Source organism: Propithecus coquereli, unplaced genomic scaffold, assembly GCF_000956105.1.
Source record: "Propithecus coquereli isolate 6110/MARCELLA unplaced genomic scaffold, Pcoq_1.0 Scaffold123, whole genome shotgun sequence".
In the NCBI taxonomy this organism is placed as follows: domain Eukaryota; kingdom Metazoa; phylum Chordata; class Mammalia; order Primates; family Indriidae; genus Propithecus; species Propithecus coquereli.
This window is the reverse complement of record NW_012136414.1, coordinates 3,916,011-3,933,636: the sequence shown is the minus strand read 5'-3', so window position 1 is coordinate 3,933,636 and position 17,626 is coordinate 3,916,011. Positions and strand designations below refer to the sequence as shown.

The following is a 17,626-nucleotide window of genomic DNA, read 5'->3' as shown; positions in this document are numbered from 1 at the left end:
TTATAATTAGATGCCCAGGCAAATACATGTTTTCTAATTTGATTTATTAGGAATAACTTTAAATGTTTTTATTTCAATTCTAAATGATGGAGTCTTTCTCTAAACTAAATAGTTAATGATTATGAGTCAAATAAACTTCATAGAGTCATTTCACAGATTTCGAGGACATGTAATACTCTTAAAGTCATATAAAGTAACCAGGGAATGTTGCTTACCTATTCATTAGTTGATGGGTGTTTGGATTATTTCCACTATTGGCTTATAATTCACTATTATGAATAATGCTTCTATGAACATTCATATACACATTTCTGCATGAAAATATGTTTCCATTTCTCTTGGATATATGCCTAGGAGTGTGACTATTGGATTATACAGTAATTCTTTGTTTAACCATTTGAGGAACTACCAGACTATTTTTCAAAGCAGCCACGCCATTTTATTAATATGTTCTCACAAGCAGTATATGAGGGTCTCAGGTAGCGAAATTTTCAAGGTGAATTTCCACTGCAGGAAATATTTTCTCAAGTGTAATTCCATGTGGAATTCTATTAAGATCCAATACAATGTTTGGATTTGGATTTGTAGAGTCATTGTTTAATTAAGAAACAAAACTGTGACCATTGATTGAAAGTTACAGTTCAGCAATTTGTTTCAGTGGAGGATAACTTCCTAACAATAAAGCTGTTGAGTGACAAACTTTGTGGACCATGAGTTCTTTACAAAAATTATTCAAGGCATTTGAGAGAAATACTTTGGCAGAGGTTCCTCTATTGCGCTGGTTCCCAAACTTTTGTATACATCAGAATCACCAGCTATTCCAGGGACTACACTTTGTGAATCAGTTCTGTTTTGAGTTAGATGTTGGGATTACCAACCTCTAAAGCAGTTGTTCTTAACCTTGACTGCACGCGAGACTCACTGGAAAGGTCTAAAGGTTTCCAGTGCCCAAACTGTATCCCAACCAATTAAATCAGTATATCTGGATGTGGGACCCAATGGCATTTTAAAAAGCACTGAAGATAGTTTTATTGGTTGCCAAAGTGTTGTCTCTCCAACTCTATTTCTATGGTTCTAAATAGCAAAAAAATTAGTGTTACCACTTATTGTCATTAAGACAGAATTTTCTTTGTATTACATAAAATCTATCGCCATCTCATGAAAAACAAAGAAAGACTTGGCAACTATCATAGACCCTAGGAGACTAAAGAGACATAATGATTATGCAGAAGAAAAGACAACAATGGAAAAACCAGTGAAATATGAATAAAGTCTGTAGTTTAGTTCATAGTATGGTACAAACATTAATTCCTTAGTTTTGACAAATGTATTATGATTATGGAAGATATTAGCCTTAAAGGAAGTTGCATGAAGGTTATACAGGGACTCTCCATACTACCTCTGAAATTTTTCTGAATATTTAAAATTACTCCGAAATAAAAGTTTATTTTTTTAAAAAAATTATAATCCTCAAAACCTACATGAGGTGAAAAATCCATCATAGAGTTTGTTGTCTCACATTCTAAACCTAGCATTTGGGTTTTGTTCACAATTATAAAAATTAAATCTTTCATGAAGTCATTGTCATTAATCTCATTATAAATACAATTAGGAAATGGTACTTTTATTAGTCTGCTTGGGCTTCCATAACAAAATACTGCAGACAGAGTAGCTTAAATGACAGAAATGTATTTTCTCACAGTTCTGGAGGCTGAAAGTCCAAGATCAATGCTGTCAGGATTGGTTTCTGGTGAGGCCTCTTCTTGGCTTACAAATGGCTGCCTTCTTGCTGTGTCCTCATGTGGCTTTTTCTCTGTGCATGAAAGGAAAGAGATCTCTGGTATCTCTTCCTCTTGTTATGGGGATACCAGTTCTATCAGATTAGGGCCTTACCCTCATAACTTCACTTAACCTTTATTTCCTCTTTATAGATCCCATTTCCAAATACAATCACATTGAGGGCTAGGGCTTCAGTATATGAATTTTGAAGAGACACAATTCAGTCCATAACAGTACTATTTGCAAATTATTTCCCTCTCCTGTTTTTGGATTTTGCAAATTGCTGATTTTGATTTTACATTGCTGAGGATGATGCAAATGCATTTCAAACTCATTGATAACCTCTGTCCTTTGAAGCTATCTATTTGTTAAAGTTGCGTTTTGTATTGTATATGATTTGAATATTTTCAAACAATTTCTACCTAGGTTTATTATTCCTGAGATGACATAGTCTAATCATATTAGAAAACCTTCTAATGTTAATTTCACCTTCTCATTACTTAATATAATTTTAACTCAGCTGTATGTTTTGTGAAACATCTGCCTTAAAACCAGAAGATGATTTTCTGTATGCCAGCAATAATACGTGAACAAATGTTTTCCTCGTCTTTAAGAGCTATCTGGAAATGGATGGAACAGCCTGTTTGAGAATGATAAAGCTTAGTTAAGATCTAAAGTCTCCTTTAGGTTTTCATGTCTCTCCTATGCCAGAGTTAACTAACATGGAGGAGGAAAAGGAGCTGAAATTTCCACTATTCTTGCATTAAGAATTTCCTCTCTTCCATAGGAAAAAGCAAATAAGCCTACACTTTGATAAGCATAGTGACATTTTTAGATTATCAGAAATCTAGGTCAGAGTTCTTTTGTAATCTTCAAAGTACTGCCTTTCATTAAAAACAAAATGGAAACTGGAATTTCTCAAAGTAACCTCTGGATCATTTTCATTAAATTGATAAACTCTCAGATATATTATATATGAAAAATTTTCTAAAATGGCATTGCTTATATGAAAGATGTTATAGGAGGCCGGGCGCAGTGGCTCACGCCTGTAATCCTAGCTCTCTGGGAGGCCGAGGTGGGCGGATTGTTCGAGCTTAGGAGTTCGAGACCAGCCTGAGCAAGAGCGAGACCCCGTCTCTACTAAAAATAGAAAGAAATTCATCGGACAACTAAAAATATATAGAAAAAATTAGCCGGGCATGGTGGCGCATGCCTGTAGTCCCAACTACTCGGGAGGCTGAGGCAGAAGGATCACTTGAGCCCAGGAGTTTGAGGTTGCTGTGAGCTAGGCTGACGCCACGGCACTCACTCTAGCCCGGGCAAAAGAGCGAGACTCTGTCTCAAAAAAAAAAAAAAAAAAAAAGAAAAAGAAAAATGTTATAGGAACCAATTTCAGATGGTTTATGTCCTTGATAAAAAGGACAGTGTTAGATAATATGGCACATGTAGATTATTCTTAAACATAAGACAGAGGTTTCTGTGGAAAGAGTAAAATAGTACATGTTTTCTATTTGTGTTATCTGTGCAGAAATCAGGCAAACACAAAGAGCTTCACTGTATGTAAAATAATGTTAATTGAGAAGAATTGTAAGGAAGCAGAAAAACTTCTAAGTGGCCTTGATTTTAAGTGTTTAATACTTGTGTTTGCTCTCTCAGGCCAGATGGCCAAGTCAATGGATTCACCAGTGCGCTCCACAACCAGTCCACGAGAACCACTGCCTATTCTTATGAAGCCAGGAACAACCCCAGGTACGGTAGTCAATTGCAAAACAAATGGCAGGACTGTTCTCCCTGTTTTTAAAAATTATCCCCCAACCAACCTGACCCTTCCTTTGAAATGTGGAAATTTCTAATTTTATCTGGGGCTGTAAATAAACAGCCTTATACAAAAGTGTTGAGTTAGCAACTCGGTCATTATTGTGACTACAAAGGAAGATGCAAAACGTGACTTTTTTCCTTAAAAAGTCTACAATTTAAAAAAGCATGATTGTGACATTGGTGTGACATTCTTTAGGTAGATCTAAAGGTTTCATTAAATCAGATGTTGTCATGATAGCTAATTAAGGCTCACTTTTTGTTTGATGTTCAAAGGGAAAGTTATGGTTTGAAAATATGAATGAGACATCAGAGAAACAGACATTATAACCTGTCACACAATTTTTTTTTTTTTTTTTTGAGACAGAGTCTTGCTCTGTTGCCTGGGCTAGAATGCCATGGTGTCAGCCCAGCTCACAGCAACCTCAAACTCCTGGGCTCAAGCAATCCTTCTGCCTCAGCCTCCTGAGTAGCTGGGACTACAGGCATGTGCCACCATGCCTGGCTAATTTTTTCTATATATGTTTAGTTGTCCAGCTAATTTCTTTCTATTTTTAGTAGAGACAGGGTCTCACTCTTGCTCAGGCTGATCTTGAACTCCTGACCTTGAGCAATCCGCCCGAGTCGGCCTCTCAGAATGCTAGGATTACAGGCGTGAGCCACCACGCCTGGCCCTATCACACAAATATTTAAACTAAAATGCATGCTGCACAACAGATTTACTGAGTGACTAATTTTCATAATAATACTTGGGAAGTAGGCCAATAAAATGGGAGTTAAGAACAAAATGGGAGACAAAAATTATAGAAGTGGATTAATACCACTTTAGCATTTATATTTCAGCAATTATAGTTTAGAAGGAATATACAAGCATTAGTTTTTGCATTGAATCTGAAAATGCCTTGTCATGTTTATTATCCTTGTAAATAAACTTTAAACATGAAATAAAATGGTTTGTATTGCAGCTCCAATGCTGGAATCAAGCATGCAGGACCAAAGGATACTGTTGTGTACACAAGGACATATGTGGAGAATAGGTATTACAAATTTATTTCAAATATTTTGCTTTCTTTAATAATTTCAAAATAATCTGTGTTTAACAAGACATGTTATTTATGTACTTTAGGGTCTGCTTCTTGCAAATAGAAGACCACTTAAGAGTATATTGAGTTATAGGTGTATTATTTTTTATAATGTTTTGGATATTTTCCAATTATACTCATTGGATGGACGCAATAACATTGTAACATCCCACGTGTACATAATAAGATTTGCGTTTGAAAGTTCTCACATAAACATATATAACTTGTTCGAGTGGAAATTCACTAGGTGCTCACTGGGTGAGTGGAGAAAGATTTCTCACACAAAGTTTAGGATATAAATATGTAAAAAGTTTATTTTGCTTTCTTAGAAAGAAAGAGGGAGGGAGAGTGAGAGAGAGAGAAGAGAAAGAGAGGGAGAAAGAGAAAGATATGAGAGATGGCATGGCACCTCAAAGAAAGAGAAGGGAGGTGTCCACTCGGAGGACAAGAGGCTTGCTGTTTTTATGTGGAAAAAGAGAAAGGAGAAAAAAAATTGTGATTACTGTCCGTTGATAACAGAAGCAGCTGTGAGATGTCAAAGAGTTGGCTTCTCCCCTTTTCTCTTCCCTTGGAGACAGGCTTATCACTGGGGATGTGATCTTGTCAATGATCTTGCCCTTGAGATGTGGTTTTGGGCTGTAACTGAGGCCTGAAGCTCACACCCCCACAGTCCACTCAGGAATTCTTCAAGGCTGTAAAGCAAACCCTCAAAAGCAGTTTAATCTATAGGTCTGGTGAATGTAAAAGAAAAGGATTTACATTTTCTTTCTGTCTACTCAGCTTGTTTCAGATGTTGGGTGCCTGTTAGCAAGAGAGCTCATATGATTGGTCTTAGCCGTGATTGAGAGACTGTGGGTTAGGCAATTTTTCTGTTATTTTGTTAACACGGCCATCCTTTCATAGCTGGTTATAATAAGCTTTGTAAAATTACACAACTATTCCTGTACTGATTTTGAGTCCCACTTTAATTAACTGGTTCTTTCTACTGTTGTTTACCTTCCATCTGAAATGAGGGGTGCAACTTTGAGTAGATGCAACCTGGCCCAAATAATAGGGAATTTGAGTCACACAAAATATGCTGCTTCGAGTGATGGATGTTGAGGAAAATGTCAACCAGGTCTGGGATTCAAAATACATTTGGTTTTCAAGGAGTATAAAAACAAGTATTGGCCTAATTGGGGGGATTTTTAACAGGGGGGCACACAAATGTGGATATACGTGAATGATTGTTAATCAGAGCCCATTTCAAAGAGGCCTCAGAGCAGCGTATCCAGGGAGGCTTTTGTGTGCAAGGCGACCCCGAGGCAACTCTGTGTGACATTCAATACATGTCAGGAGGTGAGCAATCTTCCAAAAAAAGTTTTCTCAAACCCATGCATAATTGACCTTGTAAAATGCAGCCTCAAGATTGATTTTTCTCCTTAATCTAATTTTCACTCTATGGTGTGTTCACATCAGTGATTGCTGCTGTCTTTTAATTAAACTAAAAGTTAAACCATTTCAAAACAAATTTCAAAATAGCAAATAGTTACTAATTCTGAAAGAAATCGATAAGTAGATAAATAGTATCAAAATAATATTATAGTGAAGGCAAGACACCAAATATTGGCAAATAGAATAAAAAATAGACATTTATTCTATATTTACATAATAATCTCTCTCACACATTGTTACCTCTATAAGATATCACATCAGTACACTTTGCTTTTTAAAGGAACGTCTCATGGGAACTACAATGCCCAGCTACAATACTGACTTTTAAATAAATGATGATTTTTTTAGTATTAGGAATATTTTATAAAACATAATACTCTAGATTTTTTGATTTATTGAATAGTTGAATAAAATAATGTTAACTTGTTTCATGGAAATGCCAAGACTAAGGCATACTTGAATTATTTAACTATAATGACTAATTTAATTATTTAACCATAATGACTATAATGACTATTTTTAAAAACCATGTTCAATGTGTATATGCATATCATGTACACATATAGAACAGTAAGTCTATACAAAAGTTTGGTCTCTGGGCCAGCAGCAGCAGCACCTGGGATCTTGTTGGAAACGAAAATTCTTTGGCCCCGCCCCAGACCTGCTGAATTAGAAACTCAACAGGTGAAGCCCAGTAATTTGTGTTTTAGCAAACTCTTCACATGTTCCTGGTGCACTTTCAAGTTTCACAACCATCACTGTAAAAGGTAATATTAATATTTTGGCATATTGGGCCAATAGTTTGTAGGCCAGAAAACTCTGGAAGGGTTGGTTGCCTTCCATACCTTAACTTAACAAGGATGGTGATGCACCTCAAACATCCCTAACTTTCCTAAAATCCATACTGACAGGCAATGCTGTATAGTAAATAGTACCTAGAATCAGATTGGGGGTTGCATCCTTGTTTGTCGTTTCCTAACCATGTAGCCTTGGTGAAGTTACTCTTCAAGTCTCAGTTTCCTCATTAATAAAATGAGAGTAATGCTATATGCATCGTGCATCAATCTGTGCAAACCCTTATTTAGCATTGTGGGGTTATGTGTTCCGTGATGCAGATTTTAGTTCTGACAGCAGTCTGCCTACAGACAATTTGAAGGGAGAGAGAAATTTCTCATTAAAAAATCCAAGTGAGGGCCATGGAGTTATCACTCCCTGCACGAAATAAAAGAAACACATTGCTTCCATTCCTGTAGACCCCCAGGTAGCACAAGTACTTGGGAAGCGATTATGAGCAGCCAGCTGGTTAGCCCATTACAGATTTCATTTTTCTCCAACAAAGAGTGACTTTTAAAAACTGACACAATCTACAGAATGGAAAAGAGAGGACTTTTTAAAAATTACATTTCTTTTGCTTTCATTGTAAATTATTCTTTCTTGGATGTTTTCAAGTAAAGATAAAAATTTCTAGAGCTTTCTCTAGAAGTTCAAGAGTGTCTGTTTCTGCCTGTGAATGGCTCTGTGTAGGTACTTGCCTTGCTTGTGCTCGGTGGATTTCCCTTACCTATGCTACCCTAACGTGGCTTTCTTTTAGTAAATAACTGAAGTGCAAGTATAAATTTTATAAAAAGTGACTCCTTTTCCTGCTCACACTTGTTCCTGTACTCCTTACCCTACTCTCTGTTGACTTTGGTAGATATGTCAACTTGGAGGTGTCTTGTGTATCACTACGACTACAGATTAAAGAATAAAAGGCGTTAGTACATCATCCTGGCTTATAACATACGCAAAGAATAATAACATTAAGGCTGCATGAGGCAGTGTGAGTGTGTTTCCTAACCTGCATTTGGGAAAATAGCCTGATTCTCATGTCTCCATATTTGTTTGCTTCTAGTAAATCACCAAAGGATAGCTATCAGGAGAATATCTCTGGAAAATACATACAAACTGTTTATTCGACTTCAGATAGGTGAGTATGTCTTTATTTCCATACATAAATATATATGTGTACACATATACACTTTTTTGCTGTCGTTTGTTCTTTGTACTTTGACGATGGCTCTCCTGGTACCACTTGTTCTGTATGTGCGTGGACGGAACAAAGTACAGCTCACTAACAACAACCTCTGCATGTAGGAATTTTTTCTTGGCTTCCTGGCTGTTTCTGCTCTCTGATTTTGGTGCACATTATACCAAAAGGCCTTTCCGTGCCTTACAGCTGCCTCCCAAGCAAGCCTCTCTGCTGCTGGGGGTTCCCAGGAGTCCCTAGTACTGCCACATTATTAGCGTTTAGGCTTCATCGCATCACCAGTCTGTGCCCTCAGCCCTCCCTCCTTGTGGTTGTCTGAAGCCTGCTCACCTTACAAACAGCTGCTACCCCCCAGTCTGGGGCCGAGCTCCCTTCCCAGGAGTGAAGTTATGATGAGTATTGATTGCGAGCTGGCGAACTGGCCCTGTTCCAGGCTTTTGCTGTCAGTGATCCCCTTTTACCATTGAATATTCTGTGGGGCACCTTGGCAACACTCGTGAGAGTGAAGGTTGCGGATTTCTAGTGGAGCAAATGAAAATAAATAATTATCATTGCAACCTGACAACTGGAAACAAGCCATAATGCAAATGTCAGGTCCTCTATAGCAGGGGCTGGAAATATGACTCATTGAGGGTAAAGACATATCTTATTAAAGACATATCTTATAAAGACTGTAGACTCAGTGTCTAACATAGTGCTTGGCACCTAACATGTATTCAATAAATATTTTTTGAAAAACTGAACCTGTGTCTCATTTACTGAGGGAAACATGGGTGCACTAGGCATCAAAAGTATATCCTCTTCCCGTCACTTTTCCAAAATTTTGCCCATTAGCAATTCTCTGCAGAGTGCCTTGCCTTTAAGTCATACCTCTTTGAGGAGTAGAGTCATCTACACAAGCATTAGAACTACAAATACTGACTGGATAACAACAATAACAAACAGAGCTAGGTTTTTCATAATGCTTTGAAAAGATCTTTGACTAGCCATATGATATCAATAAGGACAACACCAACATAGAGCATTTCCTGGGCTTGTATTTTTATTGTTAACCGAAGGAAGGAAAATATTCTTCACAGAAGTATTGCTGTTGATATGAAGAATTTCAATCCTGTTCCTAAAGTGGTCCTTGAAATTTTTCTTAGTCATCAGTGCAAAAGTCAATTCTCTATAAGACCAATCAAGCAACTTTTGCTGTTGAGTAGTGTGAGAAGTAGGTGACATCCCCACAGTTCTTATCTAAGTACACCAATCCCATTTAAAGTGGTTTCCTACTTTACAGGGTAAAATCCAACTTCCTTTGCACATTCTCTATGGCCCTTCAGAACCTGCTCTTCCCTTTCATTTTCCCTCCTCTCTGCTTCTACTCCTCAACTTGATGATAGATTAGTGGCTCTTGGGTGTGACTAAGTCACTTCAACAGAGTGAGCTCGATAGACCTCATGGGCAGCACGAGGGCACTGGGACCACGCTGTGTCCTCTCAAATCCTGGCTCTTCTCCTCACCAGTTTCATGACGCTGTCCAGTTACTTATCTTGTGTGCCTCAGTTTTGTTCTCTATAAAATGATGATAAAAATAATAATACCAGCTTCTTGGGGATGTTGTGAAGAATAAATGAGTTTATGTAAGTAAAGTAAGTGCATGGGAAAATGCACTGCACATGTTAAGCGCTAAGTAAGTATTTGCTATTTTTATTTCCCCACCCCATTATGTATCCCACTCTGGAAATTTCAGCCCTGCATGCTAATGCCCCAAAACTAGTCAATTTTGCAAGATGTTATGTAAAACATTCCTAAGATCCTCCAAATGAAAATGATCCTTTCTTAAGGCTCTGGTGTGACCTAAGGTATTTTGGACTCTGCTGATCACAGCCAGAGATTATTTACTGTTGAGCATTATTGTTTTAAAGTAAATAATGAAACTCTTTTTTCCTCATCAAATTTGTGGTGGGGTTATATCTTGCTGGAGAGAATAAATTTTGTCATGATAGGTATCTCTGTATCCTGAGTCACCGTGACACTAAGGGGAGTGTTTGGGTGATGCTAGACCCTATAGTTGCAGGCACTACAGGTCTATCATTTGTGAGTTTATCAACACATTCTTGAATGGATTTCTATTTTTGACCTATTGAATGTTTTGAGAGTTAAAAATTTGTATTAATCCACAGCATAATTTTCCATGTAATCTGTAAAATGATATATGTAAATTAATAATTAAAAATCCTCTTCTAGCTTCAAAGGGTACTTATGACCTAGTTTAACTAGGAAACTGAACATCTTTGTCCTGTCCAGATGCACTCTTGATTCCTGATGAATTAATAATTTAATAACTTTCCCTCATGTTAATTCTTTGTCATCATTTTGAGGTAACTAGAAAAGTCGGTTCTATTACTAGAAGAAGTAAATCCCAAACTTTCCTCGATTTTTGTGCAATTTCCCAATGTCTCATCAAAATTAACATATTTTCCCAGGACTTTATAGGGAATACATTGGTCTTTTGTATGATGGCAAATTTATTTTTAATTGCTTATGTCGCTATAGGTCTGTCATTGAAAGAGATATGTGCACTTATTGCCGAAAACCCTTGGGTGTAGAAACTAAAATGATTTTAGATGAATTACAAATTTGCTGCCATTCTACTTGCTTTAAGGTAAGGATGTGTTTATTTCACTTAACTAAATATAAAATCACATAATGACTGCAATAAAAATAATTATTTAATGAAATACGTGAGATGAAGTTAAAGCTTTCAGAAACACTATCATCCACATTAATAATTCACTACTTAAATATTTCCCAGAGTTCTACAGCCTAAACCTCAAAGGTTTGTAATTACTATCTTGGCTTTAGGCTTAGAGTTGATTACTGACACATTTATTCATTCTTACCCTAGAGATTTAAATTTGTGAAAAAAGAAACACTTGTTCTTTTTATACAAGTTTTTTGAAACATTTTAATAAATCATGTGTTACATAAAATATGTAATGAAATTTTAAAAAAGAAAATAAATTGTTGAGAATAAAGCTGGCAGTTCTTACATCATGAAATTAGGACAGATGGGTTTAACAGTAGTTGAAACACAGCCTGCTTTTGGGAGCATGATTAATTGTAATTAATCGTGGCTTAATAAATAATAATAAAGTTTCCATTAGTAGACTGCTTCTCAGTTTGTTCTTTCATAGGCTATTTCTTTTCATTCTCAGAATAACATTGGGTGGGTCAACATCATAGTGTTTGGAGTAACTGCATAAGTACTGAACTGGAAATCTGAAGACCTGAGTTCTAGTTTTGCCTCTGCCAGAAACTGTCTGTGTGACTTTGGACAATCATCTAAATTACACTGGGCTCAGTTTTATTATCTGTAAAATGAGGTAGTTGACTAGACCAGTGGTTCTCAACCCTGGCTGCACATAATAATCTTCTGGGGAGATTAGGAAAAAAATGAAATCTTTGGGACTCACCCCAATTAAATCATGAATCTCAGAGATGATTACTGGACACTGGTATTTTTAAAAAGCCTAGGTTATTAAGCATGAAATGTCCAATTTCCTTAAGTATTAAGTTTTATAGTTGATATCTCTGACATTTCACTTTGATACTTCTTGTTTTATTTTTATTGTGAAGGGACATCCTCAATCTTTCAAACACATATTTTGGATTGTGATTATCTTTCAATTTTTTAAGCAATTTTTGTGAAACCATGGATAAGTCAAAAATTTGTGTTACTTTTGAATATGAGTTCCATCATGGAACCAATGCAGTGCAGACAGCTCAAAATATCAATGAAATGTTTGGGGAGGATGTGGCTAATGAATGCACAGTACATCCATGGTTTGAGAAGTTCTGTTCTGGTGATTTTAATTTTGAAAATGAGCCACATGGGTGACCTGAGACCAAAGTAGAAAATGATGAGCTGAAAACTACAGTGGAAGCAAATGCATTTCAACCTACACGTGAATTAACAGCAAGGTTTGACATTAATATTCCAACAATATTGGACCATTCAAAACAAATGGGCAAGGTAAAGATACTGGATAGATGGTTACCAAATGAATTAAACAAGCATCAGAAAAGAAATTGTCTCAAAGCTTGTCTTTCTTTGCTGTCAAAACATAAGGGTGAAGCATTTCTATACCGTATTGTTAGGTGTGATGAAAAATGGATCTTTTTGACAATCGCAAGCATTTGGCACAATGGTTGGATAAAGATGAAGTGCCAAAACACAGTTCAAAACCAAATATTCATCAAAAAAGGCTAATGGTGTCCTTTTGGTGGTCCAGTGCTGGTATTATCCACTACAGCTTCACGAAACCTGGTCAATTGATTATAGTGGATGTCTACTGCAACCAACTGGATGACATGATGAGGATGCGGCCGAGATTGGTCAATAGAGACAGGCCAATCCTCTTACAAGACACACTCAACCACATGTCACACAAACGACGCTGCTCAAACTACAGAAGTTAGACTTGGAGACTCTCTGTTATCCACCGTATTCACCAGAACTTGCACCAACTGATTACCACTTCCTCCAGGCATTGGACCACTTCTTGCAAGGAAAAATATTCAGTTCTCAACAAGCTGTGGAAAAACTCCTTTCGTGATTTTGTTGGCACTCACTCTCCAGGCTTCTTCACTGCTGGCATAAACAAGCTACCGTTAAGATGGCAAAACTGTGTCGATAGTTTAGGCACACACTTTGATTAACTATACTGCTTCTTGCTTGATTTGAAATCAGACATTTCATATTTAATGACCTAATAGCTCTAATATGCAGCCAGTTTGAGAATCATTTGCCCAAATCTATGAGTCCTTTCTGGTGCTGACATTCTATGGTTGATGCCAATTATCTAATTCAGTCAAATAGATGTAATACTTTGTAAACTGATTGCTTCTCTTCCAATTGCCTTCAAACAGGGACACTATCTGAGTGTTGCTCTGGAGGATAGTCCTGAATGAATTGAAAAGGCTATCCTTGTTTCTCTAAAAATCTAGATTTCATCTATAATGTAAACTTTATACATGTATTTTTTTCATTAGTGTGAAATATGTAAGCAGCCTTTGGAAAATCTACAAGCAGGTGACAGTATTTGGATTTATAGGCATACAATACACTGTGAACCTTGCTACTCTAAAGTTATGGGTAAGTGTTGTGCTCTATAAGGAACTTTCACTTTTGTTACCATTAATGAGCATTTGGTAATGTTGAAAATTATGTATTTAAGTAAAGTAAAAATATTTTACTAATTGTATTTTAAGAATTTAAGAATTTAGCTGCAGATATTTATATTATGGTAGTATTTTGTTTAATGGTATAAAGTCAGTCAATTTTTACATTGTATTCTGGTATTAGACCAGACATAGATACAATTAAGCAAAGAAACCACTTATTTAAAAATTTTTTTAATTTTTTCCAAACAATAATAGATCTTCTCTACGCAAATAATTGTTCAAATTGAAGTCCATATTGGTAAATGACCTTTTATACTTGCACTTGAATACCATATAATTTTTTACCTAATTTGGTTATCACACTAAATGTCTTTTAATGTTACCCTTAAATGGAAAATTTTGAGTTAATTCTATATAATTTGATATTAAATATAGCATCTAAGTTTTTTTGTCACTTTAAGACCAATGTTACTATAACTTGGACTCTTAATTAGCATAAATAATGTGAGAAAAAAACATTGAGAACCTGTATTTTTAACTAACATTTTCTATAAACTAAGCATGAAAGGTTTAAAGGCTGATTTAAAAGAGTTGCACAGTACACTGTAAATTAGCACAATAAAGTCCTACAAAATTTGATTGATATTTAAAAGCGAGCATCCACATTTTATTCATAGATTCAGTAGTAAGTAAATAGAATAAAGAAAATGATATTGAAAAGACAGTCAAAAGTACTGTGTGAAAGGTGTTTTTTTCCTGATGTCTTGTTAGTGTAGTGAATGAAAGAGGAACATTTGGGACTCCTACGTGGGATACACAGTATGGAATTTAATGACAAATAATGTGATATTCATGAGCTACTGGGAGACTACATCTGGAAAATGCTCTGAAAAATATTCAGAAACCTACATTCCATCAGGCTGCAGAATCAATTACAAGAATAAACCTAATTATATTCATACTTTCCCTTCTATTTTCTGCTTTCTCCAGAGAGTTCTCATATTCACTTTTCTTTCTAATTTAGCAGTCTTTTCGTGATCCAATATTATATCATGGGTTTTGATGTGCATGGTGGTAGCTCTAAAACTTTTAGTCTCCTAGAAGTCCATGATATGGCTTAGGGGATGTTGTTAACAAAAGACTCAGAAGTCTTTGTGTCTTCCTCCTTGCCAATGTATGCGCCATAGGCTTGCATTTTTTATAGTGTATATACATTGTCAAGATATGACTCTTTGCCACCTCATAAATATGCATACGAGGCATCTGGTACTTTGTATATACCGTATGACCAACAGCCAGAGTGATGAATTCTGGAGTAGAATAAGTGCAATCCTTAATCCACTACTACCCCCTGGGCGAATAATTGTTTTGTAAATTTTAGTGATTGGCTTGTTTTTATATTGAATTTGCATATCTAACTGTTATTTTCTTTAAATTTTTCAGCAAAGTGGATTCAATAACTCTGGCACATGGAAATCAAGATGAAAAGCGTTCATTGAAAAATTAAAAGTTAAAACTTTTATTTTAAGAATATGTAATCTAGAAAAGCTTTTACATTGAAGATCGACTTGTATAAAATTAATTCCACCATTGCATACATAATCTTATTGCCTTCTATAAGGTGGTACACATAAAAAGAACCATCTGGTATCTGGCTAGATTTAGAGATAAAAAGTTCAAATGGTTCCAGTTACTGGTGTCAAAGGAATGATGCTCCTGATCGGCAGTGAGCATTGTCGCCCAAGCGAGGTCCATCCCTGCACCGTATGTTGGCTGTGCATCATGGTTGCCATTATAACCAAGTTTCTTGTTTTCTCACCTTTGTTTCCCTGAGAATCTAGATTCACAGACATTTTTGACATCGTGACAAGCTGTTAAGGAAGCAAGATATACTTCCTTTATCTGCGAAAGAAATGCTAATAGAAACTTTCTTATAAAGTTTGGCAAAAAGATGTTAACATAAAAAGTTGTATGGACCTCAAAAAATCATTTAAACTTTCCAGATCTCTGTGCCATTATTTGTAATGTGAAGGACATTAAATGAAATGATTTCTAAGGTCCCTTTTTGCTCCTCAAATTCTCTGATTCTAAAGCAAGTTTTAGGTTGCTTCTTAGAAACGTATCTGTATATGTGTTTGTTAAGCATAATGAACTAGATAGAACATATAAACAATTTAACCTTAGTGTCATCCTTCCGTTTAATCATGGTTTAGAAACTATGTTTTAAAAACAGAAACGGATTTATGGGTAATAGGTAAAATCATATGACATGTAGAGTTTTCATGTTATAACTGGTTAAATTTTCTTTGCATGCATTTCAAAATCTGGGTATACAAGTAATCTATGAGAAGTGATGGTTATTGACTACAAAGACATGTTCTTTAGCATGTTGCATATATTCATATTATGTAGCACTTTATATTTACATAAGGTTTATAAAAATAAAATAAACTATCAGTTACATAGAATCTTTTCGTGGAGTGTCTATAAATAGTCACTAACGTCGATTTTGTCCATTACAGTGATCACAATTGATTATATTCTCTGCTATGCTGGTTAACTTATTTTTTTAGTTGCTTAGGCTATAGCTTTTGTTTTAAAGAGCTTTTTCTGAAGGAATTGGAAATTCAGTAACCATGTGAGGAATTAGTATTATTAACATTGAGAAATTGAACTTATAAATTATTTTATATGCACATTTTATAAGCAATTTTTTATAGAAAGGGGTTTATGGAACATTGAGGTGGGGGTGGAATTCGAGAGAAGTTTTAAGGCAGTTGTGAAAAACTGGTATAAACTAGAGATATTAAAATATGATCATGGATTTTCTGAATGTGGATAAATTCAAAGAATTATTTTCCTTCATAATAATTTCATGCATCTGTTCCTCTTAGAGATTGGTTCACAAAGTGTTAAACACAAAATGCTTATCAAAATACAGCAATGTATAATTGTTGTCCTTTGGAGAGAGAGCCAGGAAAAACAATTAATAATAATTTGATATTCATTAATTCATGCTTGATGAGAAGCAGTGGTAATTGAGCCATATGTTTTATTGTTCTTTTATTACATGCTATCAGAGTGGATCAAAAGAAATAATTTTCTTAGAGTTGAAATTCACTGCAGAAAAGGGTGGATGAAATGGTATCCCTCCCTTTTATGAAGTATATTAACATCTCAATGCTTTTGTAGTAATTAAAATCATCTGAATATTATTTTAAGAGTATAAAAACCTAAAAGGAACACATTTCTCACTTTTCTATAGCTGTTTAACGGGCCCTCTCTTCCACAATAATGTATTAAATCAAACCAAAAGCTGTTGTAAAGACAGCATGGATATGGAGTGGAGAGAGAAGGGCTTCTGATTCATCAAGATCACTTCATTATATCTGCGTTTATTCTCACTAGAGGAATGACAGATTCTGAAAACAATTTAGAAGATATCATTTTTTTGCAGCCTATTAATTATGTTGTGATTGGCATACTTTTCCTGGACACAATTACCTAAATCTAGGAATACTAGGTCCTGATTCTATTGCTAATAAAAAGATGTCTCTAAAAGAGAATTAATTGCTCCATCATGACAATATCCTTCTAAAAAAGCAAAAGAAAAGACACATTCCCAGAAACTGAATTTATTAAAATTGTATTCCCTCTTTTAATAAGGCCAAGAAATAAGAATTTATTCAAGAAGCAATCTGTACATCCTTAATTGTTTGATTGCAATCACTCAACTAATTAGATACGAGTGATGAGATGGTCCCACTATCACTCTTGCTGTAGTCTCTGACTTTATATGATAGAAAAATCTACCACAATAGAAAATTGTGAGTGTTTGGAACATTTTCCTACTCAGCTTATTCAGAAATCTAGCAAAACAAGTGTCTGTTTAGTCTGTATCATGGCAAACTAACAAGGATATTGACTTTTTTGTACTACTGAACTTACTGGTTACTTTGGTACAAAGTAAATAAATTTCTTTTAGATTCCACCCATTCCATAGTACTCAACAATTCCCAGAGGCACCCATAAATATCTGTATAACTTGGGCTCATTCTCGCCTGCTTAAAGTGTTGGGCTTAGAATACTGGCTCTCTGCTGTTCCCACCAGTTCAAACATTGCTTGCATCTATCAATCTATTCCTGTTACTTACCTTATTCTTAGATGAAATCTTTTTTTTTTTTATTCCAGGGTTTTGTGAGGGTACAAACATTATAGTTACACTTTATGTCTTTGCCTCACCCAAATGCGGGTTAAAGGCATGCCCTTCCCTCCCTTTAGTGCTCCCCGTGTCCTTTAGTTGTAGATTTGCCCCCC

The 17,626-nt window shown here is 35.5% G+C and overlaps 1 protein-coding gene across 1 annotated transcript in view; it reads left to right on the top strand.

The window, feature by feature from the left end:
- The window catches only part of SCEL (sciellin), a 116,623-nt gene that overhangs the window by 71,367 nt on the left and 27,630 nt on the right, over positions 1-17,626 (top strand). Inside the window, exons 26-29 of the mRNA XM_012637758.1 lie at positions 4,560-4,631; positions 8,002-8,076; positions 10,678-10,786; positions 13,177-13,279. Coding sequence (XP_012493212.1) covers positions 4,560-4,631; positions 8,002-8,076; positions 10,678-10,786; positions 13,177-13,279 — 359 coding nt within the window. The remainder of the gene's footprint in view (positions 1-4,559; positions 4,632-8,001; positions 8,077-10,677; positions 10,787-13,176; positions 13,280-17,626) is intronic.